This window comes from Capra hircus, chromosome 8 (genome assembly GCF_001704415.2).
Source record: "Capra hircus breed San Clemente chromosome 8, ASM170441v1, whole genome shotgun sequence".
NCBI classification, from domain to species: Eukaryota; Metazoa; Chordata; class Mammalia; order Artiodactyla; family Bovidae; genus Capra; species Capra hircus.
The window spans coordinates 22,140,834-22,168,797 of NC_030815.1; the positions used below are offsets into that span (position 1 = coordinate 22,140,834).

At 41.9% G+C, this 27,964-nt stretch overlaps 1 protein-coding gene and 1 long non-coding RNA gene across 3 annotated transcripts in view; one reads left to right on the forward strand and one right to left on the reverse strand.

The window, feature by feature from the left end:
• The window catches only part of LOC102173187, a 66,615-nt gene extending 63,728 nt beyond the window's left edge, over positions 1-2,887 (reverse strand). The window contains exons 1-2 of the long non-coding RNA XR_001918424.1: positions 2,555-2,887; positions 1,102-1,194 (exon numbers count right to left, since the gene is read on the reverse strand). This is a non-coding gene — a long non-coding RNA (uncharacterized LOC102173187). The remainder of the gene's footprint in view (positions 1-1,101; positions 1,195-2,554) is intronic.
• LOC108636541 (cyclin-dependent kinase inhibitor 2A-like) lies at positions 2,862-27,933 on the forward strand. Of its 2 annotated transcripts, none has more exons than XM_018051899.1 (3): positions 2,862-2,988; positions 3,355-3,510; positions 24,869-25,169. In XM_018051899.1, the coding sequence occupies exons 1-3, from the start codon at positions 2,883-2,885 to the stop codon at positions 24,991-24,993; spliced, it is 387 nt and encodes a 128-aa protein (XP_017907388.1). In that variant the 5' UTR covers positions 2,862-2,882; the 3' UTR covers positions 24,994-25,169. The 2 variants fall into 2 exon arrangements, with proteins under 2 accessions (XP_017907388.1, XP_017907389.1); XM_018051900.1 differs by lacking the exons at positions 2,862-2,988; positions 3,355-3,510 and adding exons at positions 21,339-21,672; positions 27,767-27,933 and having other exon boundaries at positions 24,869-25,175.

A 27,964-nucleotide genomic window follows, 5' to 3' on the forward strand; every position in this document is an offset into this window, starting at 1 on the left:
ATCCAGTTGTTTGGCCAAACACCAGTCAAGATATTGCTATAAAGCTATTTTTAAGATATAATTAACATTTAAATCCATAGACTTTAAGTAAAGCAGATTATCCTCCATAATGTGTGTGGGCCTCATCCAGTTAGTTGAAGGCCTTAAGTGAAAGAGATGTTGCCCAAAGAAGAAAGAATTCAGTCTCCAGGCTGCTGCCTTCTGACTCAAAACTGCAATATCAACTCTTCTCTGGGTCTCCAGCCTGCCTATTTGTCACGCGGACTCCAAGTTTTGCCAGCCCCCACAACTGGGGTAAGCCAATTCCTTAAAACAAATCATAGAAACACACACATTTGGTTCTGTCTCTCTAGAGAACCCTGACTAATAATTTCAAGAAATGATAACAGAGAAATGCGTAATACAGGTCTTCTCATCCTCACCCACCGTAGTTTACTGACACAGCTAATAACACTACCTGGGTTCACTCTTCCATGTCTCCAGGGTTCTTAAATGATACTAAGCTGCAATTGGGTTTCCCTGATAGCTCAGCTGGTAAAGAATCCGCCTGCAATGCGGGAGACCTGGGTTCGACCGTGGGTTGGGAAGATCCCCTGGAGAAGGGAAAGGCTACCCACTCTAGTATTCTGGCCTGGAGAATTCCATGGACTGCGTAGTCTACAGGGTCGTAGAGAGTCAGACACGACTGAGCGACTTTCACTCACTCACTCAAGCTGCAATTGGGCAATATTTCTCCTCCAGGATTCTTTCTTTTATCCCCCATCTCCTAAAGTACCCCTCCTCTGTTTTCCATAAAATGAAATTTCCTCATTATAATTTAAAGTTTTTACAAGCCCATCTCTCCTACGAAGTTTTTTTTTGTTTTTGTTTTTGTTTTTTTTTTTTTGGCGCGGGGGGAAGTGAAGGAGGGGATCATGGGCATAGTGCAAAACAGAGCAAGATCCACCTTCCATGGAGGTTGCATACTGAGAGACAAATAATTACTCATGATAACTTCTGTAGGGTAAGCACTGTGGGGGGGGGGGGGGTGGATACAGTGCCTAGAGGAAGAGTCTCTGAGGGCGGATACCTGAGAAGAGACCTGAAGAAGAAGGAGCTAACCTTGTGAAGAGGAATGCACATTCATTCTGTCACACAAGAGTGGCAAGCAGCCTCAGCATGGAGCCTGGATGGCCGGGAAAGTCTGAGGGAGTCCTAAAGGAGAGAAGAGAGGTGCATTTGTAATTTATTTAGAGTGGTTATTTGAGCCTGGGGCTTCCCTGGTGGCTCAATCCTAAAGAATACTCCTGCCAATGCAGGAGACGCAGGAGACCCCGGCTCGATCCCTGGGTCGGGAAGATCCCCAGGAGATGGAAACGGTAACCCTCTACAGTATTCCTGCCTCATAAATCCCATGGACAGAGGAGCTTGGCAGACTCCAGTCCACGGAGTTTCAAAGAGTCAGACGCGACTTAGCGATTAAACAAAAACATTTAAGCCTGGCCCCTGAGTCTCACTTCAGCTGGCCAGTCAGGAGGCTGCGTCCTGTGCGGAAGTGAGGGATGGGGAGTGGAAGCAGCCCGAGTGCAGAGGGACCTGGCCTCACCGTTACAGTACGGTGGCTCGTACCATCCGAGTCCCACTTGCCTCCTCCAATAGTGAAGAGCTCGGCGTTTGCTCCAGGGGATCTGTCGGCTGTCTCACTAGGGATCCACTTCTGCAGCTCGGCCACTAGGCTCGGGCACAAGCAAAAGAAAGAAGCCACTTCAATGTGGTCCACCTTTCAGGCTCGGAAGGCTGGGCCTAGTCCCACACCCTCTCTTCCACGCCGAGCGGCCAGGCCGCGCCTCCAGCCCGCGAGGCTCTGGGCCGATGGAAACCGACTTCGGAGCCGAGGAGCTGGGGACATCGAGTCAGCGCCGCCCGCCTGCAAGCGGCGTCCTGGGCTGGACCACTCGCTTTCGGGGAGCCGGCGAGCCCGCGTCAAAGCTCTTTCTAGCCCGGGAGCCGGGACCAGTCCGACTGCGCTCCGGAACTGGCTCTTGAGTATCCCCAGGCCGCCTCGGTGTCCTCGACTCAACCTCCCCCCCCCTCCTTTATGCGGCTCTTTCCTTTCCTTCCCCCGCTTTCCTGTGCCGGGTGGACCACAGCAGCACGGGAGGGGGTTGGGGGGTGTCCAGAAAGAAAGGATCAGTGATGTGTAGGAAAAGAGGGGGGAGGGAGGGAGGGAGGCGAGGAGAGAGAAGAGGGACCACGCTGGGGAGTCGGGCAGCCAGAGGGAAGCGCGTCCGAGCGTGGGGCCGGAGGGAGGAGGGGGGTAAGGCTGCGGGAGGAAGGACCGGTGGACGCAGGGACACCCGGAGAGCGGGGATCAGCCGTGGGGGAGGGGAGCACGGCGGGAGGAGGAAAGAGGAAGAAGCGTTCAGATGCTTCGCTGAGCGGGATGTCAAAACCGAAAATAAAATTTGCCTGGTGAATGGACTCTTGGCCTAGCCCAGAACCCTCCTCAGCGCGTGGAGCTGGGAGGGGAAGGGGCGCACCGACCCAGCGGGAGTTGGGGTTCGGCTCCGCCTACCTGGTCCGGCGCGGGGCCCGCCGCTCCAGTGGCGCCAGCGCCACGCAGTGTCCAGATGTCTCAACAGTTTCCTTTAATTCCGCTGGTTTCCCAAATCTAGAAGTGGAGCGTAGCGCCATTTCTTTCAAAAACTGACATCCAGCCTCCTGAATGGCGGATAGAGCCAAGAGATGACTTTGCGGGTTTTTTTTTTTTTTCCTTTCTTTTTGTTTTTTAAATAATCCGGTTTGAAGAAAGGGAGGACCCCCCACCCCAGCGAGGGGCGCGAGGAATAAAGGAAGGAGGTCAGGGAAGCAGGGACGCGAGCCGGACCGTGGCGGTTCCTGATATGGCCGGGTCAGGTGACGGATGTTGCGAGGGGGGCGGGCTGCCTGGAGATGCGTTGTGGCGTCAGGAACCCAGAGCTGTCACCGCGTGGCGCTCCCCCGCGCTGGGTGGGAAGGTGGCGGGGTAGGGGAGGGGGGCAGTGTGGACAGGTCGGAAAAGGAGAGGTTCGCGGGCAAGAGAGAGAAACCTAGGAAGCTAGCCTCCCGCGCGCGCCGCCCGGCGCCTCAGCCCGCCTTTCCCGCGCGCGCTCAGTGCAGTGCCTCTGGGCTCCCAGGAGGTTGGGGGCGAGCGAGCGCGCGCCGGCCCGGGCGGGGGCGCGCCTGCGGGGCGGGGATGGGCGGGCTGCTGCGCGTGGGTCTCTGCGATCCTCGGGGGGCGGGCGCCGAGCTGCCTACCTCTGAAGTCAAAAGGCGGCGCAGCGGTCGCCGAGCTCCGAGGCGGCGAGAACATGGTGCGCCGGTTCTCGATTACAGTGAGGATTCCGCGCGCGGGCGGCCCACCACGAGTCACGGTGCACATCGCGCGGCCAGCGGGTGAGTGGGCAGCGCCGAGTGTGCTGGCCGCTGTGGCCCTCGTGCTGATGCTAGTGAGGAGGCAGCGCAGAGCGCAGCAACCGCATCCTACACCAGGTAGGAAAGGCCTCGAAAATCCCGGGGCGCACTCGGCCCTTGGGTGATTTTGTTTGATGTAATCTATTGCACAGATAAGTCACCTCGGACGAGGTTGGAGGAGGCTGTAACGGGGGTTGGAGGCTCCTTCCACTTTCTCCGCATACGGGTTACAATTTCTCCGAGGTGCAGTTCTCCCAGCATGTTGAGCCCAGAGCCCCCTTCACACACCTCCTTAAGTTCTTGAAACTCTGGGGGAAACCGGGAGATTCCAAACCTACTCTAGAAGTCAGTCACTCCTGACTGGGAATCAATAAACAAACACACACATCCACACACAAGGTGTATTTCAAAAGCACTTTATTGTGCCCTGAAGGAAAGTATTACTAACGGTCTTAGATTTCTGGAGGCCGCCTTTTTTCTTCATGCCGGGTCAACCCTTTCTCCTTGCAGTAGTGGGGGAAGTTTGAGGGTGGGGGCTCGCGCCCTCAAATATTACTATTATTCTCGAAATAGTAATATTGATCGCAGGATCAGTAACTTCTAAGAGGAGCAATCACTTGCTTTTTCAAGTCAAAGGAGAGATTGACTTTCGTAGTGAGATGGAGATTTCTTTTTTAGCGGCCTGGTGTTATCTAGAGTCGGGACAATGCCCATATGTTTAGAAGAAGCCAGAACTACGGTGTGGAGCCCAAGGATGGCATCGATCATATTTTAATCATCTCAGGCCCCAACTAAAAGGCCCAAAATGAGGCCTACTTCTTGAAAAACAGAAATCTAGGAGGTTGTGTCCTCACATCAGATAATTCTTTACACAGTCGATGACCAGAATAGTTGAAATATATATATATAGTTACAATATAGAGAGTCCTAATTAGAACCAGGATAAAAAATCCAAAAACAATTTAGTGAGGCTTCATTTTTGTGGCCTTCTTTGTGGCGTTATTTCCCTGGGAATATGTGTTTTGAAAAAAGCAAAGGCCAGCATGGGGGGAATTAATTTTTTTATTTTAACGTTAGTAGATTTTTTGACATGTAAATGTAAAACTGTTAACACTATCCGTGTTTAATTAGGTGTCTCAATTCTATTGGCGAAAATCTACAACAATTGATAGGGAAAGTACACATTTTCTTTTTCATATTTTTATTGTAAGTTCAGTTATTTTTGAGCATTGGTAGAAGTAGCTTGTAAAAAATTTCAAGGGGTGTTGCTGGATTTGATTTCAATTCATTTTAAAACACTAACAGAATCCCATTTTTTAAACGGTGCTTTATCTGTACCAGCAAGCATTTAGCCACTATGATATGTTTTTTAATATCTTCACTTTTAATTTTATTCTCTCTATAAAGCTATTTTATTAAATTATTAAGTTGCATCCAAAAACCTATAGTAATGAGATAGAAATTTTTAACCTATGTAAATACTGTAATTACTTGATTTCTATTTTAGGAGTACATAAGATAATATTGTGATTATTTTAAGTTAGAGAAATATTCATTTTATAATATATTTGTTGTATAAAGAGTTAAAATATAAAAATGATAGGTTCATTGAAAATAGCCATTTATTTCTTATTAAGTATAAGTCAATTTTCAGGAATGAAAGCTATTTAAAAATGCAATGATCATATGAAAAGCCCAATTTTCAGCAAATATCTGATGTCAGAACACATGGCTTGGATAAAATAGAATATTTTGAAAATATGTGCAATTCTCCAACTTCGTATATGAAATTTTACACATATATAAAAAACATCTGGAAGTATTCATTATAAATGGCATGTAATTCTATATTTCACAATTATATATATTATGTCTACGGTTGTGCTGATTTAACAATATATGTGGATGGTAATTATGTTGGGACTCATACAATTCCTTGAGAGCCACAGGGCTAAAAATATAACTTGTATGAATTATTTAACATTAATGCTGACCTGTATGGTATTGTTAGTTTAACATAGTTTTATAGTTTTGCAAATATATTCATTATGACTTTTTTATATGACTGGAAACTGTATATAATAAAATTTCATGTTACTAGTTTCTTATCCATACATGCCTGATGAATTACACTAATTGACTTGTTACCTCTACCTTGGTGTATTTATAAAATAGTCATACTTTTCTGAAATTAAATATTTATTTGTTTACTGCTATCTGGGAACTCTTAGGGGTTTTCCCCTCCTTTAACGGCACAGTGTTCTCTCACGGTAAGCACTATACAGTTAGCTTAAACCATTATTCCCAATGTGTACATGATCTTTAGCTATCAGAAATAAGACAATATTCATTTACTTCTCTGGGGACTCGAATTTTAAAATGTCCATTCTCAACACAGCCTATTGCTGTCTGCATCCACAATATTTTACAGGTCTGCTAATTATGTATTAGTTTATCCATTCTCAACACAGCCTATTGCTGTCTGCATCCACAATATTTTACAGGTCTGCTAATTACGTATTAGTTTATCACTAGTAACTACCATGATAGAGTTAAGCTAAACCATTTTCCCAACATGTGAGTGACTCCTGATAATAAAGTGATCTGTATCATCTCAAAATATACTTTCTTCAAGGAAGGCTAAACATTTGGCCCAGTGTTTTTGCTTCTAAAACCTTTAGTCCTTTTTGAAAAGCATAACAACCTCATTTGCCCTACTCCATCCTAAAACACTCTAGGCCAGAGAATCCTCTCTGCTCCAAAATCCAGCCTGATAAAAAGTTTTAGTGGTGTTTTCTTTCTGTAGTTTAAATTATGTAAACAATGGGTATAGTTTCATTTTCTAAACATAAAATTCTAATATTGAATAGCTTTAAAAAAAAAAAAAACCTATAGCTCTCTAGATTCTGATTTTCACATACCTGATGATGAATACTGTGTCTGTTTACTGACTGAAGATTAATGCACTTTCGTAAACACCTCACCAGCAAGAACATTTTTTACATTGTATATCAAGAGCTTCTAAATACCCATACACTTTTATTTAGCTTTTCTACAAGTAGGCATCATTTTAAGGAAAGAAAACTTCTGACAAAAATTGATACAAACAAATAGTAGCAAGAAATTGAAAATTGCCTAAAATTCTAGCAATCACATTGTTAAATTATTTTGAATTATACTCTGGAATTAGGTCTGAAATATTTCAGATCTGGATCATTATAGGCAATCATGTTTTTTAAGAATATTTAATAGAATGTAAAATTATTACATTATAAAATTAAGTGATTTTTTAAAAGCACGATTTAAAGCAGTAACAGTAAACAATTCTTATTCTTGCTTCTCTCTCTCCACACACACACACACAATAACAAAATATTTATAGTGGCTTCCTCAAGATGGTTGGTGGTCTTTTATCTTTTCATTATACTTTTGAGTTTTCCAAAGTGCTATGACCATCACCAGTTAAAAAAGAAAGAAAAGATAAAAACCTTATTTTCCTATAGTACAGCGAACTAAGACCTTACTTAGAAAGGATGAGGAAAGTATTCTGTTGCACAAATATTCATGACCCACAGAGATGTTATGGGGAGGGAGGTGGGAGGGGGGTTCATGTTTGGGAACACATGTAAGAATTAAAGATTTGAAAATTAAAAAAATAAAAAACTAAAAAAAAAAAAAAAAGAAGGTGACTTTCAGGTCTGGAGAGAGTCTGCAAGGGTTCTGACTCTAGGGCACGCTGTCCCTATTCACAATGTAGTTCGTTTTTAAATAACTGATAAATGGGTGGCTCTACCTGTTTTCAAGGCGCCTGGATGTTAGGCCTCTCCAGTTCTAGCACTTGCCTCCTTCTCCGGATCCCTTCTCCCAAGTCCTCTCTAGACGACTTCAAAGTGGGGTTTGCCACTTCCCAAAGCTAGGCTGGGGTCTCCGCGGTTGTTGCCAGGACCTCAACGTGAGGTCTAGAAGGAAGTGAGACTCGAAGTTGCTCTGTACCGGCCCCTTCGCTTCTCAACCCCAGCCACCATCCTTGACTCATATCCCCACCGAATCAATTCTTAGAGATGCTTCGGATGTTGTTGGCCGCTGGGGTAGGACCCTCCAGCCAGAGCTAGACGCTGACCCATTTATCACCCAACTCCTCGAACGCGCCCTTTCTACTTTTAGCCTTCCCTGGGCCTCGCTCCTCCTCACCACAGCTATTTCCGCATGTAATATTTCATCAAAGTAACAGAGCAGAGCAAGGGTTAAACGCAGAGCAGGGCGCGGGCTGACAGAGGTGAGAGAGGCGTGAGGGCAAGTGGAGTCTGAGTGGGCTTCGTGGCTTTCAGAGGGTTGAAAGCATGACAGGGGACATCTCTGGGTCTCCTCTCCAGCTTGAAATTGACTAGGCCTCCCCCCCGCCCCCCAACCCGCGAAAGTGAGAGCGAGATGGGACAGGTTCACTCCGAGGTGCACTTCCAAGTTTTGGTGACTATTCCTTTACCTTCCAGGCTAGGGGGCGGCCAGAGTGTTGACAGGCCTGGGTTTCTTTGTTTCTCTGTCTGGGATGCAAGGTGGTATAAAGAACGGTCCGTAATATTCCAGTGATATGGTCTCGCAGTAGGTTTCTTCTTATACTGAAGCTTTCCTGGTATTTGAAAACTTTTCTCCTTCGTTAAAACACTGAAAAGATATTTATCAGAATGAAAAAAAAAAGTAAGTTTGAAAATAAGGTCAGCTTCTGTGTCAGCAAGCCAACTGATGGAGACAACCTTAGTAATAAATATTTTGTTTAGCAGGAAAAAGGAGTTCTTTTTAAAGACTACTCTACCTTAGAAAATGCCCACCAACTGGGGGCCTCCGCAGAGGCTCCGAATCCTAATTCATGGTCTTTCAAAGTTTGTTCAGCAATCCCATGTGCATTGACAATTGTTGAATTTACTATATGTCAATAACATTTGCTTTTTAAAGAAAGAAGGAGCAAAGATAATCTCTGCTTGTCAGTGCAGTTTGCATAAAAACTGGAGTGATTGTTGCAGTTGGGCAGGACTACATAATCAGAAAGAAGTAATAGAAAGGAAGAATTAAAGTGTCAACTACAAGATTGAAAATTACAGTGCCTCAGAGGTCCTTTGGAAAAGAATAAGTTGATTTTTAAATTTTTATTACAAATGACTTTTTAATTTTTCTTCAACTAGCTCTCAGTTTCCCCCTTTACCTTTAAAAAGAAAATCTCAGAATTTATTTAAATGATTGCACAGCCAGAGGTGTTTTTTTTTTTTCTCAAGGAAGGAAAGTTTTGCAGATTGTGGAGGTTCAGCATTGTATGAACAAAGATATGTAATCTCTTAAGCAAATTGAAACTAACAAAGCTATGCCATCAGAGTGGTGTAAATCAATATGTCTTTTCTTAAATTAATCATGAGAATAATCAGTGAAGTTCAAGAAGTAAGGCGAAGGTTATCAGCAGCATCATTACCTAGACTGCTCTTTAAAATACATATTTCTGTAATTCACTCTCAGAATATCTAACTGAGCAGATTTGCTTTGGAGTCCCAATAACTTGCATTTTAAAGCATTTGAGAGGGATTCTGTTAAGATATAGCTCCTTGGGACAAATATGGCCAACATTGGTTTTTTTTTAACTTATTTTTGATTATTTACTTTTAAATTGAAATTCAGACTTTTAGATAAGATTTAAAACTTTAGAATCACACTTTGGGTCCCAGGTAGGACATTGAGAATCTGAATAAATCATTGGAGGAGCTATTTTACCAAATGAAGGGGACCCTTTATTAGTATTATGTGATTCTCCATGTGACTTGGAAAAGATCATCTCTTAGATGCCAGGTCTCTACAATCAGAACGCATTTGAGGGGAAAGGATGTAATAGGATATACTTGTGCATTAAAGCTTGTAGCACCAGACAGAAAATTTCCACAAAAGACATTAATGATATCTTTTTGAAGCACTATATATACTTACGGTTGTTTACATAGGATGGATAGTGCTAGATAGATAGAGTAATAAGTAATATGGGATTTTTTTCCATTTTATTTTATTTTCCAAATCGGAAACCAAGCAATAAACATAACACAATAAAATTATCTAAGAGAAGGAAAAGAAAACATAGAAGTATTTTACAGGTTTAAATTATATTTATTTATGATCAAGGCAAATTACAGTAAAATGTACCCATAACAGAATAAAGCACTTATAGACACAATGATGGGTCTTTGTGTCTGTAAAAACACGTTGGTGAGGAGAAAATATATTTAGAAATAGTGTAAGCTTAAAAAGAATTTGCAATTATGGGTAAAACTACAATATTATGCTTTCCCAATTATAGTCATAATTTTTCTGCTTTTAAACTACATTTTTCTAATGTTACACCTATTAGTTTGCTGGTTTATTGGGGGGGAACTTACGTTTTACTTTCTTTTTTTGAGTGCCACCATTTTCTTGCTCTGAATCTCTCTGGCTGCCAGATCATCTGACTCAGCAATTGTACAACTCTTTCACCCAATTTAAAGAAACAGCAACTATCCCAAAACAGGGTATCCCCCCAGTTGCAAATCTTTACCAGCCTATAGAACTAGCAGTATATTTTAACTCTGAAATAATTGTTACATGTACATGCAACATGGACACTTTGAATTTTACTCCATTCAATTTACATACTGAATAGTTGAAACTGAATTTATTTTATGTAACACAATTTTTGAAAAGAAACTTGTTAAAACTTTCTTCTAAAAGTATATGGTCAAGTTTGCTTTCTTTTTTCTCTCAAAATAATTATGAGGAGATTATTAACAGTAATAGAGCACATCAACTTATATTATTTCATTTAATTGTCACATTTTCCTTTTGTTCTAGGGGTTTTATTCTCTTATTTCATAGACTGGGTTGCAAATGGTCTGTCAAAAGTCATTGACTAGTAACATGCCAAATTCAACCAGGTGTGCTTCTTGCACTAAATGCCCTAACTTAGCCCTTTATAACTGCCTCTTGAGTGAATACATGTTTTATATATATATACACATATTATATATGTGTATTATATATAATTATATATATACATGTTATATATAACTATACATATAGTTTCAGTTCCATCTCTTATAGTTAGTTATTTTGTAAATTGCTTAACTCTCTTGGATCTACATTTTATTCAGCATCAGCTACATATATTCTAGCAAATATATATTGATTAGGTGAATGAAAAAGTTCTGAAAAATAAGGCAGTTTAATAACTGAAGTCCCTTTTAGGCTCTAAAAGCCTCTGAATCTCATAATAAAACAAGATTAACTTGTTTTAGAAATTTGTATCTTGCCCAGAATAAAACTAACTCAAAACTTCCTTATAAATTAAATTACTCACTTCCGCTTCAATTTAAGATCAATAACTAGGAAACCTATGCAACCAGCATAGGGATCAGTTGAAGCACCAAGTAGAAATGTCACTTTCTTGTAATATGTGGTATGTGATTTCTTTTACTTACTAGCTGTGTGGTATTAGGACTAATACTGAAAACTCGCAGTGCTTCCATTTTCTCATCTGTAAACCTGAGGTGGTACCCTCTAGTACTCATCCAGTAAGAACTAGTACAAATAGCATATGTAAAGAGGCATTGTAAACTTTCAATCCATCACATACATTGGTCAGCTTTTATTAAAGTGCCTAATTAAACTACATCCTTAAAAGCACATTAGTTTACTTTTACAGTAAATGCCTTCTTAACTATAATTATTTAGAGTAGCTAGGAATTCCTGAACTCTGTTTTAAAGGATATGCATATCATAATAAACATATGTATATTTATTCAAATCCCTGATGTATTCCAAGGTGTCAGGTAAGTTTATGCAGAAAATCAGTATAAAGGTTTAAAGAATCCCTGCATGATGGCCTTTGTAGTGTGATCCCAAACTTTTCTAGTATTCATAATTATTAAATAGATATTAACAATAGTCATGAATCTCTGTTTTCTAAAATAAGAAATTAAATTGGTTTTAGAAAATTGAAAAAAGTTATTAGCTTGCCTTTAACTTATCAAAAAATTTAATAACCCCAAATAATTTTTGGAGGGAACACGCATAATGGGTTCTTGATTCCTTCAGAAAGGTTGCTGCAGTGTATCTGAATCAATAGTTTTTGCACAGATTTTCCTAAAAGTTCTTTGGTAAAAAATGTGCATGCATAGGGTTGTGTGTGTGAGTGTGTGTGTGTATTTGAGCATGTGTGTGTGGGCTGACATCTATGGGGTCGCACAGAGTCAGACACGACTGAAGTGACTTAGCAGCAGCAGTGTGTGTGAGTGTGTGTGGTGGACAGAAAATGGGGAAGAAACGTTAAAGTCATCCTCAAAACCTTCAAAATGTCTGCCTTGGAAGATAACTTCCAACTATTCTTATTCACGTTTAGTAGGCTATCAAAGAGACAAAATATACTGAATATACTTCCTTGGGCAAAATTGACTTAGGTATATAAAATTAGTGCAGAGTAAACATAAAAAAATCCCATTATCATTTTTTTGAAAAATAAAGTCTGAGAGTTATCATCTTAACCATAAGATAGAGAACTATAAAAGTATATCTTCAATCTAGAGTCTCAAGGGAAAAGCATAAGTGGGAATGTTAAATCTGTAAGTGAAAGGTGCTAAAACATGAATAGAAAGCATTTTATAATTTATTCAGAATTGACGTATATGATCATGAAGTTGATTCCTTCCAGAGCAGTTTAATCCCATAGTGGGCAAAGAATGTGACTCCAGGAAGAGTGATCCAACACAGAAAATTTTCTTATGATCTTTTACAATATCAGACGGTAGTTTGGCTTCAGAATTTTCAGAAGTCCAGGAAAGAAAAAAAAAAAAATGAAGATAACAGTTAGACTCTAGAGCCCCAAGAAGACAGTCTGCTCTTAAAGGATAGTTGTGGGGAGGGTGGTAAATAGGTCTCCCTTTGAAGAGGAAAGCTTCAATATAGATGTATTAGAATACTCAAGTATTAGGCTACTGGAAATTAGAGTATCATCGTTAAACCCTATTGATCAACCATGAACACTCAACTTCCACCAAGAGTAAAAACTAAACACAATGTTACTTCTCTGTGAATTTCACTTTCTCAAGTTGATACTAGCACATACAAGCGTCAGCATACTGTATGCGGGAATACTATATGTCTTCAAGGTTAGCAATTAAGACAGCAACTCATGTTTGAAAGGAGAAAATCTATCCCATCAAGGAGAAAAAAGAGGGAGGTTGGGAACAGAAGCTTAGAGAAGGTAAACTTTACAATTTTGCCTATAGTTTCTCCATTGTACTTTCTGCTTGAACTGCAATCCAGGGAATGGTGGTGGGTGGCAATGAATGCAGGGGAAACACTGAATGAACATAGGGACACAATCCTTTGTTACTTCCCATGATTTAATGAAAGATTTTGTGGAAGTACTTTTATTATAATACAGCCAACATGATTACAAAGAAGCTTTGTTTTCATGGGATTAGAATTCAAAGAAGACAGAATTAATCACACCTTTTGGAAAGGAGTTTGCTTGTTCAATCCACAGATACCTGCCAGAACGTACAGTAATGAGAAAAAAAAAATTTGACAGATGGTCTAAATGAATAAGATGATAGTAAATGTCATATCCTTTTTTTTTAAAAAAAAGAAAATAAGTTCCATTTATTGAGAGCCTACTGTGTACCTGGATTTTTCTATATCTGACATTCTATATTCTTTATAATAACCCTATGAGATATGTTTTATTCCCCACTTCGAGAGGTAAGGAAATGGAGGCTCAGAAAGTTTATGTCATTTATTCAAGTCCACAGAACTGGTCAGTGAAGGATGAGGGCTACCTGAGTATAAAAACTAAGATTGTTCCATTACCCATGTTGCACTTGTGTCTTCTCCAAGATCATTATTTAAGGGTGTGGTTGACATCCTCACCAACCACATTTGTCACGGTCAGAGTAAGTTGCTGTGGCCCAAGAAAGAACATGAAGGAGGACTGGGTTTAAGATCTGCAGGAAACATTTACTTGCTGAGTAACCATGGCGATGCATTACCCCTCCATTTATAAATAAAAGGGGTAACTTTTTGAAAAACAATTTTTTAATGTGTCACAAGACTTATACTTTGAATATCTGCAATACTATTTATTGCAAAATTTTTGAAAAACCTTAAATATCTGACAACAGGGGCATCAGTAGGTAAACATTTTCTCCCAAGTAGAGTATGCTGCAGCAAATTAAAAGTAGTGTTTATAAAGTGATTTTGGAGAATTTGGGAAAATGCTCTAACGATGAGTAAGAGGAAAAGTTCATTTCAAAACTGTGTTATATGCACAAGAACTGAGCAAGGATAAAAGACAGGAAGGAAATATTTCAAAATGTTGTTCTTGTTTCTATGTAGTATAATTTTTCATTTTCTTTATAAAGCTCGTTTCTTACCTTTTTTGCATATGTGAACTATAATCAGGAAAAAGTCATTCAAAAATGAGAGGACTGGATTAAGTGATTTTGAGGGGACTTCAAGATCCAAATTTCTGTCACCATGTGTATTATTGGCCAGGAATAATCACACAGAAGCATGGTAATTCCCAAAAGTGGAGATCCTGTCACCTTGGTCTAGAATTCACAACCTGCCTGATGGCATAGTTCTCAAAGAAGAGAAAGCACTGCTGAGTTGTCCACTACATACTGTACAAATCAATCAGCAGGGAGACCTAGTGCATCTCTCAGACGGAACTGGGAACCTTGAGCTGGAACCGCATCTCTTTGTGCATTGTGAGTTAAGCACTCTGAGCTTCTTTTTTTCTGATTTAGGAAAGAAGGATAATACTCTCTATCCCACAGGATAGTGGTGGGATTAGAAATGATGTATCTAAAGCTGCTTAATGCTTATCACATAGTTGGGGTTCAATAATGGTAGCCATTATGATTTTCTTGGCAATTTGGAATGAATTTTCTCTTGTTTCTATTTCCTTCTTTCTCTCTCCTCTAATTATATGCTTTACTTATTTTGTCCCTCAGGATGAGGCTAATTCTAATTCTCCATATTCTGTGCATATAAACAAATTATTCATGTATGCACACAAATACATATTATATACTTATATATACACATACTATATATATATAAAGAGAGACACATACACACACATACAGTGCTACCTTTTAGTTTTTTCAACTTGCTAAGTAGCCACAGATAAGCATAAGTAACTCAACAAAAGAAACTTATCAACAAACTAAAACAGACATTTACAAAACAATTTAGTTAGAGATTAATCATTTTCATGATTTATAGAGTCCTCATATCACAAGAGTCCACTCTAGAAATAGTTTTAATAGTAAACTCCTTATACAGATCTAAAATCACATATGTTTTGCACACACTTTGGAAAAGACAGCTGCTGTATAACATATACTTACAAGGTGTCCTCAAAATCATCTTGGGAAAATGATGATAGGTACTGCAGATTCTACACCCAATTAATACTTTGGAAACCAGGACTGAGAAATTGGGACTTATCTATAATTATGCGTCGGGTTTATAATAAGTTAAAGAGAATTTGTGTTTTGTGCTCTTTGCCCACATCCTGCTTGAGCAGGAAGATAAATTTTATAATAATTCAGAGTGCAAGTGAAAAATCATAGAGTCCCTGAAAGAGTGCCCTATTCATAACAGATACTCAGTAATTGTGCTGTATTGAATTTAACTAGAGAATAGTTTTTAAAACAGGAGGGGGAGAAGAAAACATGCCTCCATCTTGAATTTTCCAAAGATATCATTTCTGGGGGCACATTCCCTATTTTTAACTAACCTGTTACAGAGATCTGCTTCATTTCTCAGAGATCTCCCCTTCTGCTAAAGTTACATTTTATCCCTGTGGGAAAATAAATAAATAATTAAAGGAAAACCTTGTGTTCTTTGTCATTTTTCACCCAAGAAAGTTCTTTCCCATTTAAAATGCCAAGCTTGGACACTAAGCTCTTAGAATTCTTACCCAGGGGGCACTTTGAGGGGCAGTTTTCTTGGCTGAACAAATCTCTTTTGAGGTACAGCTGTTATTGTGCCCACTTTGAAGATATCAACACCAGAATAAAGTATTACTTTCTCAAGGTGATAAAGTTGGTGGTGGAGCTAGGCCTGGGCTTTTCTTTACTTTACTATCTCTTTGTATATTAAAAGGAGTGCCTGAAATTATTCTTCCATTGCTTTCAGTTCAGTTCAGTTCAGTCGCTCAGTCATGTCCGACTCTTTGCGACCCCATGGACCACAGCACACCAGGCCTCCCTGTCCAAGAGTTTACTCAAACTCATGTCCATTGAGTCGGTGATGCCATCCAACCATCTCACCTCTGTCGTCCCCTTCTCCTCCTACTTTCAATCTTTCCCAGCATCAGGGTCTTTTCAAGTGAGTCAGTTCTTCACATGAGGTGGCCAAAGTATTGGCGTTTCAGTTTCAACGTCAGTCCTTCCAATGAACACTCAGGACTGATCTCCTTCAGAATGGACTGGTTGGATCTCCTTGCAATCCAAGGGACTCTCAAGAGTCTTCTCCAACACCACAGTTCAAAAGCATCAATTCTTCAGCGCTCAGCCTTCTTCACAGTCCAACTCTCACATCCATACATGGCCACTGGAAAAATCATAGCCTTGACTGGACAGACCTTTGTTGGCAAAATAATGTCTCTGCTTTTTGATATGCTGTCTAGCTCGGTCATAACTTTCCTTCCAAGGAGTAAGCATCTTTTAATTTCATGGCTGCAGTCACCATCTGCATTCATTCAACCCTGGAGCCCATTTATTCAGGCTCAACCCAGATATGTCTAGAAGCACTGTTAACTGAGCATACCGGCTCTGATAAGCTTTTTCCTACTGAGATCACCTTAATGATTGGAACCTCTCCAGGCCCTGAAACACAACATCTTTTTCCTGATAATACAAGTCTGAAGTGTATTAGCACACTACAGTGTGCACACTGACGTGCACAGATCAGAGTGTGTCTTCCTCCTCCTATGCCGTGAATGTAGGCTCCCTTGAAGGGTACATCCCAATTCCAGACCACCTTTCTCCTCCAGAGAATCAAACATGTTGATGGTTGTTACCAATTTACCCTCTTGACTAAGGACCCTTCTTTTTTGTGTGTCCACAATTATAGTGTGTCCACTATATGCCAAGTGCCTGACATATAGTACAAACTCAGTTAATCTTTGTCAAATAACATTATGAATAATGGCTTTCCGAAAAACAACTTTTATTTGTCTAATAAAAGATACTGTTTACTTAATTAGATGGTTAATATATGCATATAGTACAAAATTCCAACGATATAAGTCATAGAATATGAAAAGAAAATCACATGCTTATCCTCGTACCCCTTTTCTTCTCCCTACAGTTAACAGGCTTCTTTGTTTCTGTCCAAGGGTATTCTGTATGTTTTTTATTTTTAACCTCAAGCTGTATATTGAATGGTTCTTTTATAACAATACTAATATTAAATACAGTAAAGAGATGTATGCTTTCATGCATATTGCCTCACTTGGTATAACACACTCATGAGATAGAAAGGTAGAGCAAAATAGAGTCCATTTTAAAGATGTGGACATTGAAGCTAAGAGTAGTCTCAAAAGGTTTCACAGTGGAAAAGCATGTCATTACATAGACATAGATTACCATATGTAAAATTAGGTAGCCAGTGAAAATTTGCTGTATGACACAGGGAGCTCAAATCAGGTGCTCTGTGACCTAGAGGGGTGGTTTGGTGTGGGAGGTGGGAAGCAAGTTCAAGAGGGAGGGGACATATGTATACCTATAGCTGATTCATGTTGTTATATGGTAGAAACCAATACAGTATTATAAAGCATTTATCCCCCAATTAAAAATAATTTTTAAAAACATGTCAGCTAGTGAAATCAAGACTTTCAGTTGTCAGACAGTCCTGTCACCAAGTCAGAGTTATGTATCCAATAACCTCTGTTTTCCTGATAAAATAATGATTTCAAGTGATGTGTGGGCATATCATGCATATCATACCCTGTGAATCCTGCAGTGGCTTGTAAGAACCAGAACCTAATTTCAGAATACTATTAACACCTTCTCAAATGTCTTTCTTTCTCTTTCTGGTGGTGTGTTGAATTAATAGTCACATCTAGAATTACTATTCTTTGATTTGTAGGGTCACAGGAGCACCATCATCACAAGACTTCCTTTAATTTAAATAAAAGAGTCACCTACTGCTCTGGTAGTGTCACTTACCCTCAGCTGGGTTCTCCAGGCTGAAGGAAAGGCTTCTCAGTTTCTAAGTCTGTCTTAGCCTATCCCTCTTTCTTCCCAACAGATATCCTAAATCTTCACCACTCTCACTTCCTAATCCACCATCTTATCATCACTGTAAACAAGCCAGGCTTCTTTGTTCACAGAAGGAAGTGTTTCAACTTCCTTCCTGCCCTGACCTTTTCTCCCTTCCCACATCTAGCTGAATCTCCTGCGTCAAATTTATGATCACTCCGTGTGCTTTGTACCCCATTTCTTCCTGACTTTTTAGGTGCCTCAGGTCCCCAGAAATACCCTATCTTGCCTGTGTCCTCAATTTCTCTCTCTCTTTTTCTTCTCCTAACACTTCTTCCTGTCACCTGGTACTCTTCCTTTAGTGCACATGTGTGCTCAGGCCTCTTCTACCTTCCCTCTGCCTCCTCTTACCACACGTGCCTTGAACTATCGCAGCTAATCTGTGAAAGAGTGGCCTACACAGTGTCTCCACTTCCTTAACATCCCATTCACTCTTGGTTTTCCTTCTGATCCATGTAAGCAGCATTTAACAGACTCCTTTGCAGGCTTTTCTTTCAGGAGTTTACTTTTCCAGCTTCTCACATGCTGCTGCTAAGTCGCTTCAGTCGTGTCCGACTCTGTGCGACCCCATAGACAGCAGCCCATCAGGCTCCCCATCCCTGGGATTCTCCGGGCAAGAACACTGGAGTGGGTAGCTTCTCATATGCATCCCAGTAAATTACTTTCTGTTTTCCCAAACCTCTTTGCATTCACTTCTGCCTGGAACATCTTTATACTTTTATATCTTTATACTCACATTTTTTAAGACTAAGATAAGCTTTCATCATCCATGGATACTTTGCCTAAGCCACAGAATGAGCTTGGTTCCATTTTCATTTTCTTGTGTCATCCTCCGCTTCTCTTTGCTCTTCTACACATATTACATATAATACTTCGTTTAATCTCTACAACAACTGTTTGAGGCAAGTACTATTATCCCAGTTACACAGATGAAAAAACTGAGCTCCAAGTACATTAAGTTACTTTGTTATAGAGCGATTAAGTGAAAAGTGTAGGTTTGAACCCAGGCATTCTAACTCAGGCACCATACATTTCATATCTTCCCCGCCCCCCGCCACACTCAGTGCTCTACCCTTAACCTCTGAGCTTGTTGAATGAACATTCATTTTTAGAGGTGAGCAATCGTGAAAAAAAAAAAGATGAGAATTGAGACAGATTTTTATTTCATCGTGTAGATTTTCAAAACTGCCAGCACAGCACAAACCTAAATAAGGCCATGTCATTCTCAAGGAAGAGAAGGAAGTTTGAGAAGGGTAATAACACTAACCAACAAACTTTAGAATTTTTAAAGCTCTTTGACATGTATCATCTTATTTTATCAATCCATAAAATATGACTCCATTTTACAGATGGGGGATCTGAGACTAGCATAACCAGCACAAGGATCCTGGGTTTTATATTTTATTTCTTCTGAGATTTTTTCCCCTCAGGTCTGATCTAATATACATGAGTAAGTTGAGAGTTTGGTAGTTCTTTAAAAGAAAAACTAGGCAATCTTTCATATTATTGCTAGTTACCTATTTATACAAGATTGCTGGCTGAGTATGGGGTCAATTTCTAGAACAAGGGGGCCACACTCAAGGATGCCATGTCTTTAGCGAACTCTACTGTAAGTGTTGGAGCTAGTGCATACCTGTCTAAAACCTGCTTTTGAAGAAAATCAACCTCTATATCTATATGTAATGCATCCAGTGGATGTTTTTATATTGTTCGAGCACCCGTTTCCTTCATCAACAGTCCAATATATTGCATGAGAGTTTAAAGAGTTCCTGATGTAGGAATCTATAGTTGAATTTTAGAGGAATTACTGAATTCCCTGAAAGTTACATGTGCCAGTGAACACACTTTTTAAATAAAATTGCATATTTTATTTTTGGAGGAGAGGGTATATAGCTTTCAACAGCTTATTCTCCCTGCCCTAAGATTAAGAACCATTATTTTTAATGGTTTAATTTAATTTTGATATTAGTCTAAAAAGCCAGACATATTACAAGGGAAATCTGTTCCCTCCATCTCATTACCACAACTGCTGTTTTCCCCTCCTCTATCATACAATACCTTAAGCAACATTAGAAGATGTTTACATTTCCACATCATTGTTGCTCTCATACTTGAGAGGTGCCTGGAGGAAAATATAAATAACACAGTGATGCATTGTGGATTTTATAATGGACTTGACGTCCCAGTCCCATAAGTGTTTTAATTGTCATTATTTAAAACCTCATGTGTTGCCTAAGCTAACAGCCACTGAAAGTATAGTCAAGTATTATGGGTCTTCAAGAGGAGTCAAGTAGGAATTGAAATATAACTTTTAAAACAGAGCTGGGTTATCTAGCAGACAGATTAAACATTAACTTTTCATTAAATATGTCGGTCATTGGAAGATGTCCATCATTGTTTCAGTGATTAAGGTTTTCTTGCCTGCCCTTTTATATGTAATATTGATAATTCTACCTAAATCATTTCCTTCTCTGTCTCCTAGATTGCAACAAAATCTTCAAAATGGATAAGTTAAGAGCTAACAGGCATTAGCTTAGGATGTGTGATACTGTTCTAAATGCTTATGTGTGTTTCAATTCATTTAAAACTCAAAACAGTCCTAGGAAGTAGGGACACCTCTTATTCCCCCCCTCCATTTTATAACTAAGAAAAGTGTAAGGTTTTTCCAACAGGAAGGAAAGGTGGACAGAAGTGGCACCAAGACAGTGTGTGAGCCTGCTTTCTGAATCATCTCCGAATGCAGCCCTGTCCCTAGAGCAATGAGCATGATTTCTGGTGTAGGAGAAATTATTGAAAACAGAGCCTACTAAGCCCAAGGATACCCTTGCCACTTTCCTGTCTGCGTACAGGTAGAAATCTCCACCATCCCTTTTAAATTGACCTCATCTGCTCGGAGCCAGCCCGTATACTGGGCACTAGTACCAGGCATTGTGCAAGCCTAGGAAACGCTCTCCCCCGACATCCGTTTTACATGTCTGTGGAGGGAGGGAGGCACAGCCTGGCGCGTGAGCCAGTTCTCCAGAAGGGACGTTTGAGCTAGAATTTCTGGCATAATCGAGCCAGCGCTCGAAAACCTGGTGCTGAGCGTTGGAGGGGGAGTGTATCCTCTCCAAGAAGGAAAGCCTCATGGTGGAATGGCTGATACCTATCCTGGGCGCTCGGGGCCAGGACAAGCTGGCTGTTTCTTCTGATTAAAAGAGGAAGCAATAACTTTGCCTATGACTCCAAACACACTGGTTCGAACTTGGCAGTTAGGAATCCTATGCAGTTGTCTCATGCCACTCAGGGTGTATACGCGAGGAATTTTCACTTGGCTGGAGTGAACTCGCTCGGAGCCGCGCGTGCGCCTCTGATGGGGGTGGGGGCGCGCTGCGCGCGGAGACCGGCCGCGAGGACGCGGGGCGGGGGGCGGGGAGGAGGTCCCAGGGAGCCCTCCTTTCGCGGTCCCGTCGCGCTACCGGAGCGGACAGCTTCCGGCCGGTGCCTCGGGTCGCGCGGGCGGCAGACCTGTGACCGAGGAGGCCCGGCGGGGGCTACTTCATAGACGTCTTGTTCGTTAGGAGCAAAGGGCGCCTCCTGGAAGAGCGCGCGGAGGGCGCTCCCCGGGTGGAAAGACTCCTCGGGAGGAGTCGAGGGGCCGAGTCTGGGGGCCGCTTCCGCCAGCCCCGTAGGAGGAAAGAGGAGGGGCGGGCTGCTCAGGAGCAGCCTGGGCGGGCCGCCCGCGCTCGACGCAGGCGGGAGGAAGGGAGGGAGCGAGGGGCGAGTGTTGGGGAGCAGCATGGAGACCTCGGCTGACTCGCTGGCCGCCGCCGCCGCGCGGGGCCGGGCTGACGAGGTACGGGCACTGCTCGAGGCGGGAGCGTCGGCCAACGCGCCGAACCGTTACGGTCGAAGCGCGATTCAGGTGGGTCAGCAGGTCTGCCGCGGAAAGGTGGGCGGCTGGGTGGGTGGATGGCGAGAGGCTTTGGAGGACGAGGTCCGCCAGTGAGTCGGAACCAGGTAAGCGTTTCTTGGTAAAGGGGAGACTTTTCAGACCGAGTTCGGGATCGGAGACCTCTCGGCGACTCTCAGGGGGCTCAGGACGGCCGCGGAGCTGGCTGAGAAGGCGCGTGGGGTTCAGATCTCTAAAACGGTGTGAAGATCTAGAAGGGAGAACCTACGTGTGTTAATATAGACCGATATGCGAAATTGACGAACGTCTGGAGTACGAGTATAAAGACAGTAAGACATGCTGGACCACTTACTCCCGAACTTATAAAACTGTGAATGGAGCTGATCGACTTCTTTGTTGGGGGGGGAGGGGCGGTGAGAGGGAGATTTCAGTGGAAATCTACTGCTGTGTAAGTTGGAATAAAGGTCGATTGAAATTATTCAGAAGCAACCATATATCGTGTTTATTATTTTTTTTAACAGAGTAAGGAACATATATGCTTGTTTAGGAAATAGACATATATGAAAAAAAATTAATGCAATTATGCCTGAAATAATGCTGCCAATTTAGTTACCACTTGAGTGTCTCTTACCTTTTGGGGTATTTTAAACTTACTTGGTATACATTAATTTCCTGGGAAGTTTTCAGTTCCTCATAGTTTAAAAAATGTCATTTCTCCTCTCCCCACTCCAGTTTTGTATGTGTGAGGATGAGTTGTGAGTTCGTTTTTCTGTGTGTGTGTGTGTGTGTGTTTTTTGCCTTCACTAACTTCCTAAATCTGGGGCTAAAAATAAATTCTTCCTGGCCGTCACTCCAGTTTTATTCCAGGTTTCGACAATGATTTCTGATTCTGAAAAATAATATTTATATGAAATGTACACTGCAAAAACTCCAGCATAACAAGACAAAGGGAAAGTAACTCAACCTGGAACTTAACAAGTGATTTCACAAGTGAATCGTCCTTTCCTCAAACTATGCTACATAGAACAGATATATTTTATATACTTTTAGATACAAAAATAAAAATAAAATATCCTCAAATCTGAGATTATTTGGGATTTGAAATGTGGAGAGATTTGGAGATAAAAAGGTTGAATGGTTGTAGAAGAGAAGCATGAGTTCTTTTTTTAAAAAATGCATGCATGATTCATAATTGGATATCTCTAAAGTTTTACCAGCAGTTTGCAGACTGGGTGTTACAGCCTTCTAGTTCTGAAAGATGTTATATTAGACTTTATTGTTTAAATACAAAAAGAAAGTTAGATAATTAATTTTAAATTATTTTTAAATAGGATAAGGGCATCGACAAAAGGGATATGATTTTAGTTTTGAACCCTAACCAAATTTGTGTTTAAAAATACTTAGTTTATAGAAAAATTTTAATGACTAAATTAAATTTATATCTTCAGTTTGACTTAAGTACCCTAGAAATATTCATTTGAATGATTTTCTTTTTGCTTTGGATTGCTACTATGATTTAAATATTATGTTACTTTTCATACTTTAATACTGTAGCATATAATAATACCTTTAACCAATTTAATGACTAAGACCAAGGACTTCATTTATCCAACCCATGTAATATATTTTCACCTGCATTATATACAAGCATGGAAGGAGCCATACATATATATATATATATGAGCTCTGGCACTTATAGTAGAGTTTCCAAAAGATTATGGTGTCCTTGGGTGTGGCCCCTTTGTTTTGGAAATTAATTCATAATCCATGAGAAATCCAATAGTGTAAATTTCCCCAGTTTTTATTTTAAAAAATTCTTTCTTCTAATGCACTATGTTAGTTTTTCTTTTTGTAGCTGCAAGTTGGTTCACTTAAATTTTCTCTGTGGGTTTTTTTTTGAAAATTAAATCAGTTTCACTTTCTCTAGGATAGAACTCAACAAGCATAGTATAACTTGTTAAGATTCCTTGGTTTGAACAAATTAATTCAAGTTTAATACAGAACTCAACTAAAAAATAATTCCTCAATATAGTGTAGCTAATGTAACCAAATAATGGTTACCCTAAAAAAGAATGTTCTATCACCTCCACCCAATGTATAACACTCAAATTGCAAAGTTGCTGTGATTGTGAACAATATTTCAAAATTCCTCTTTGGTAATGCTCTTGTATCATCAAAGATTATTTAGGAACCAAATGAAGTGAGCACCTCCTCTTTAATGAAGTCTCAGAGTGTGATCTTGGAAGGTGTCTTCCTATTTCTGCTATAACAAATTACCACAAATTTAGTATCAACATAAATTTATTATCTTATGGTTCTGTAAATCAGAATTCTAAAATGGGTCCACAAGGTTGCATTCCCTTTGGGAGTTCTAAGGAAGAATCCATTTCCTTGCCTCTCCCAACGTTTAGTGACAGTCAACATTCCTTGGCTCTTGGCCCCTGCATTTTCTCTCTGACCTCTGCTTCCATTCTTATATCTTCTCTGACTGTGATCTTTTTATAAGGAAACTTGTCATTAAATTGTGCCCACCCTGACAGTACAGGTTAATTGCCCGCAAAATCCTTAATTTAATCATATCCGAAAAGTCCCTTTTTTCACATAAGGTAGTATGTTAACAGCTTTTGAGTATCAGGAAATGGACATCTTTGGGGAACATTATTTAGCTTACCAGAAGAAGGAATTTTAGGACTGGTTAGACAAACTTTTTCATTTTATACTTCAAGAAATTGAAGTTTAACGTTCAGGGAAATCAAGGGTAGCTTAACGTTTTACAAGAATTAAGTTTTTTTTTTTTTTCATTTTTACTTTTAAACAAGTACCATGTTCTGGGCTTGGACATACAGCAGTGAACCATACAAAGTCTCTGGGCCTTGCATAATTTCATATCAAAATAAAATACAGGAGATTAGGCTGTAGTAGAAGTCAGTTTGTTCCTCACCCTTTTGCTGTTATCTATGACTCTGGTAGTGTTCTGTTCGTGGCTGGAACCCCGCAAAATGCTGAAGAATATAACAGTGTGTACAGAAAAAAAAAAATGGAATAGGTAGGAGAACTGGCTAAGCGAGTCGGTAACTGAAAAAAAAAAAGTAGTAACTAGATTCTTGCGGATCGTAAGCGCATCTGCAGGGAGTACGGGTTCTACAAGTAGTTTCTTTAATCCTGCCCCTGCCCCCAGCCGTCCTGACCACTCTGCTCTCTCTGGCAGGTGATGATGATGGGCAGCGCCCGCGTGGCGGAGCTGCTGCTGCTCCACGGCGCGGACCCCAACTGCGCGGACCCCGCCACCCTCACCCGGCCGGTGCACGACGCCGCCCGGGAGGGCTTCCTTGACACGCTGGTGGCCCTGCACCGAGCCGGGGCGCGGCTGGATGTGCGCGATGCCTGGGGTCGCCTGCCCGTGGACCTGGCCGAGGAGCGGGGCCACCGCGACGTCGCCGGGTACCTGCACGCGGCCACGGAGAGCACAGAAGGCGGTAGCCACGCCCGCGCAGACTCCGCGGAAGGTCCCGCAGGTGAGGTGGTGGATCCACGAGTTTGAACTCAGAGAGCTTCCGCTTCCCAGAGCATTTACTTTTCAGAAGAGAAAGTTGGACTCAGGAGAGTAGGCTATTTGATGTTAGCTCACCCTGCCAACCTGTGGGACAACCCCAGTCTCCGATCGCGCCACCACGTTAGGGCTGCGGACGGGGATATCTCAAGATGGATTTCCGCACGTTAAAGCCCATCGCAGAAACCGGGCCTCCATCCCCTAAACACACTGCACAGCTAGACTAGATTGAGGAGAACTGAACACCCCGGAGGCTCCAGGTCTAGTGAGTGGCCCCTCTTCCCGGAAATGAGCTGCAGCCGCATCCATTCGGTGGCTCTCACTTTTCCCATTAGTTTACCAAGATCGCGGAACCAGCCTGGGATTTCCAAAGTCAGCGTCTCGTGGCATCATCTGGCAGACACCTGTCATTCCCGACGCTGTTGCGAAATACGGTGGAGTTTTCCAGAGCTCCCCCAGTGGTTTCTGAGGGCAACTGGAGCGGATACCTCCCCACCTCTGCGCACTGGGATTTGCTGCATTCTATGAGAAACACTCTTTTACGCTTTTCCCTCCCTTGATTGAGCATTCTGTTATGATGGGAATGTGGTCCTCCTTCCCTTTTTCTACAACCACAAGAACTTCTTTTCCCTTGGCCCCCTTTCCCCCACCTCATTCCTACCTGCCTAAAATACCAACTTTACTCTTAGTTTTCTGAAGACAGAATTGTTTTATCTATCTAAAGCATTATATCAATACGAAATTACACGAAAATTTAAGGTAAACCATAACTTCAAAGAGACCGAACCCTATCCTGTTTTGGCTCACAACTGGGGTACTAGGCTCCTCGTGCTCTAGGGGAGCTTAGGAGGACAGAGTGTAGAGGCTAGCTCTGGATTTTGGGGAGATGTCTTGAGCGCTGCGCCTTGGGTATGAGAGGCACGCGCATCTTTAGCCTGCTACCCTCTCTCTCCTGAAATTGAAGCTTGCCTAAGGCAGTGGCATAGGAAGGTGAAAAGAAAGTGAAGTCGCTCAGTCGTGTACGACTCTTTGTGACCCCATGGACTGCAGCCTACCAGGGGCCTCTGTTCTTAGGATTGCCATTCCAAGCAAGAAAACCGGAGTGGATTGCCATTTCCTTCTCCAGGAGATCTTCCCAACCCAGGGATTGAACCCGGGTCTCCCGCATTGTCGGCAGACGCTTTACTGTCCGAGCCACCAGGGAAGTCCAGAGAAGGATCAGAGGCCAATCAGAGGGCTGTTGAGCGCAGTAAGAACTGGGAGGAGCTGAAGAGGAGAAGGATTTAGATGATCAAATTGGGCCACAGGCAAATGAATAATCAAGCCTAAGATATTTAACCCAAGTAGGGATGATCCCTCCTTCCTCTCTCCCTACCACGTCCCCTTCTTCCTACCCTTTCTTTTTTCTTTCTTATCTTTTTCAAAGTTCTGCTGTGTGATCAGCCCCAGTCTAGGTAGGGCACAGAAATGAACAAGACAAAACAGGAGTCCTGCCCTCCCTGAGCTTATATTCCGGGAAACTAGACTTTTTAAGCAACATAACGTGTATCTGGAAGAGTGAGTTTGTAAAACTAATGTGGTGGATAAGAGAGAAGTGTGAATAGGAGGCGAGGCTATCTTAAGAGTGGTCAGAGAACCAGACTTATGAGAAGAGATTAGCCACTGGAGGCAGGGAAACTCTCAAGTGCAAAGACTTAACTCCAAAAAGAACGTGGCAGGTTAAGAAGATGGGAAGGCCAGATGGAGAAAGCACAGAGAGATCAAAGAGAAGGGTAGAGACCAGATAAGGTAGTGAACCAGTAAATCCAAAAAAGGATGTTAGATCAACCTGCTCTCCCATTGGCTGAGACTCCCCAATGCAAGACACCCCGATTTTATCCATCTCTGGTCAGGGGACTATATTCCATATGCCACAACTGAGTTCGCATGCCACAGTGAAGATGAAATATTCCACATGTCATAGCTAAGACCCTGGGCACCAAATAAATAAATATTAAAACACATACACAGATTTTGTTCTAGAAACGTTAGGGAGCTATTAGCCGCTTTGGGAAAGGGGTGTCTGGGAAAAAAGACAATAGGACTGCAGAGCACCCCTGAGCCCGAGCAACCCTGATCTCTCTGCTTACGCCAGTTCGCTGAATCGCTCTGAGTTGCAAGAGCTACCTGGGGACGTTCGAAAGGCAAGGCGGCGACACCTTCGCCCCCAGTCGCCTGGAGTTATGTGTGGTAAACAACTTGGCACTAGTAATAGACCCGCTTTGTTCTCTCAACCCCGCGGGCTGTTCAACCGCTGTCTCCCTGCCCTCGTCGGGCGCTTCGGGAGTGCCTGGGGAGCCCGGAGCAGCCCAGACTGGCAGCGGACGCGCTGCGAAATTCCGGAGGCTAGTCAGTGCCGCGGCGGCTGGGAAGGTCCAAACGCCCTAGACAGACCCTGGACAAGGCGTCAGCATTGCCGAGGGGGTAGGGGGTAGGGGCAGAGAGGAGGAGGGAGGTGTTACAGTCTTTGACTTCCGTTTTCTAATGTCTTTCTCTCTCTCTCTCTGCCATCTACAGACAGCTCGGACCCAAAGAATTATTGAAATCATTGGAATACGAGAAAGAACATCACTCACGACCACTTCTTCCCAGCTGTCTTAATGCCAGGTCCCTCCATTCCAATATTCTTGCCTGGAGTACCCTGGCGGGCTACGGTCCATGGGATCGCAAAGACTCGGACAAGACTGAAGAGATTTAGCAGGCAAGAATCAAATA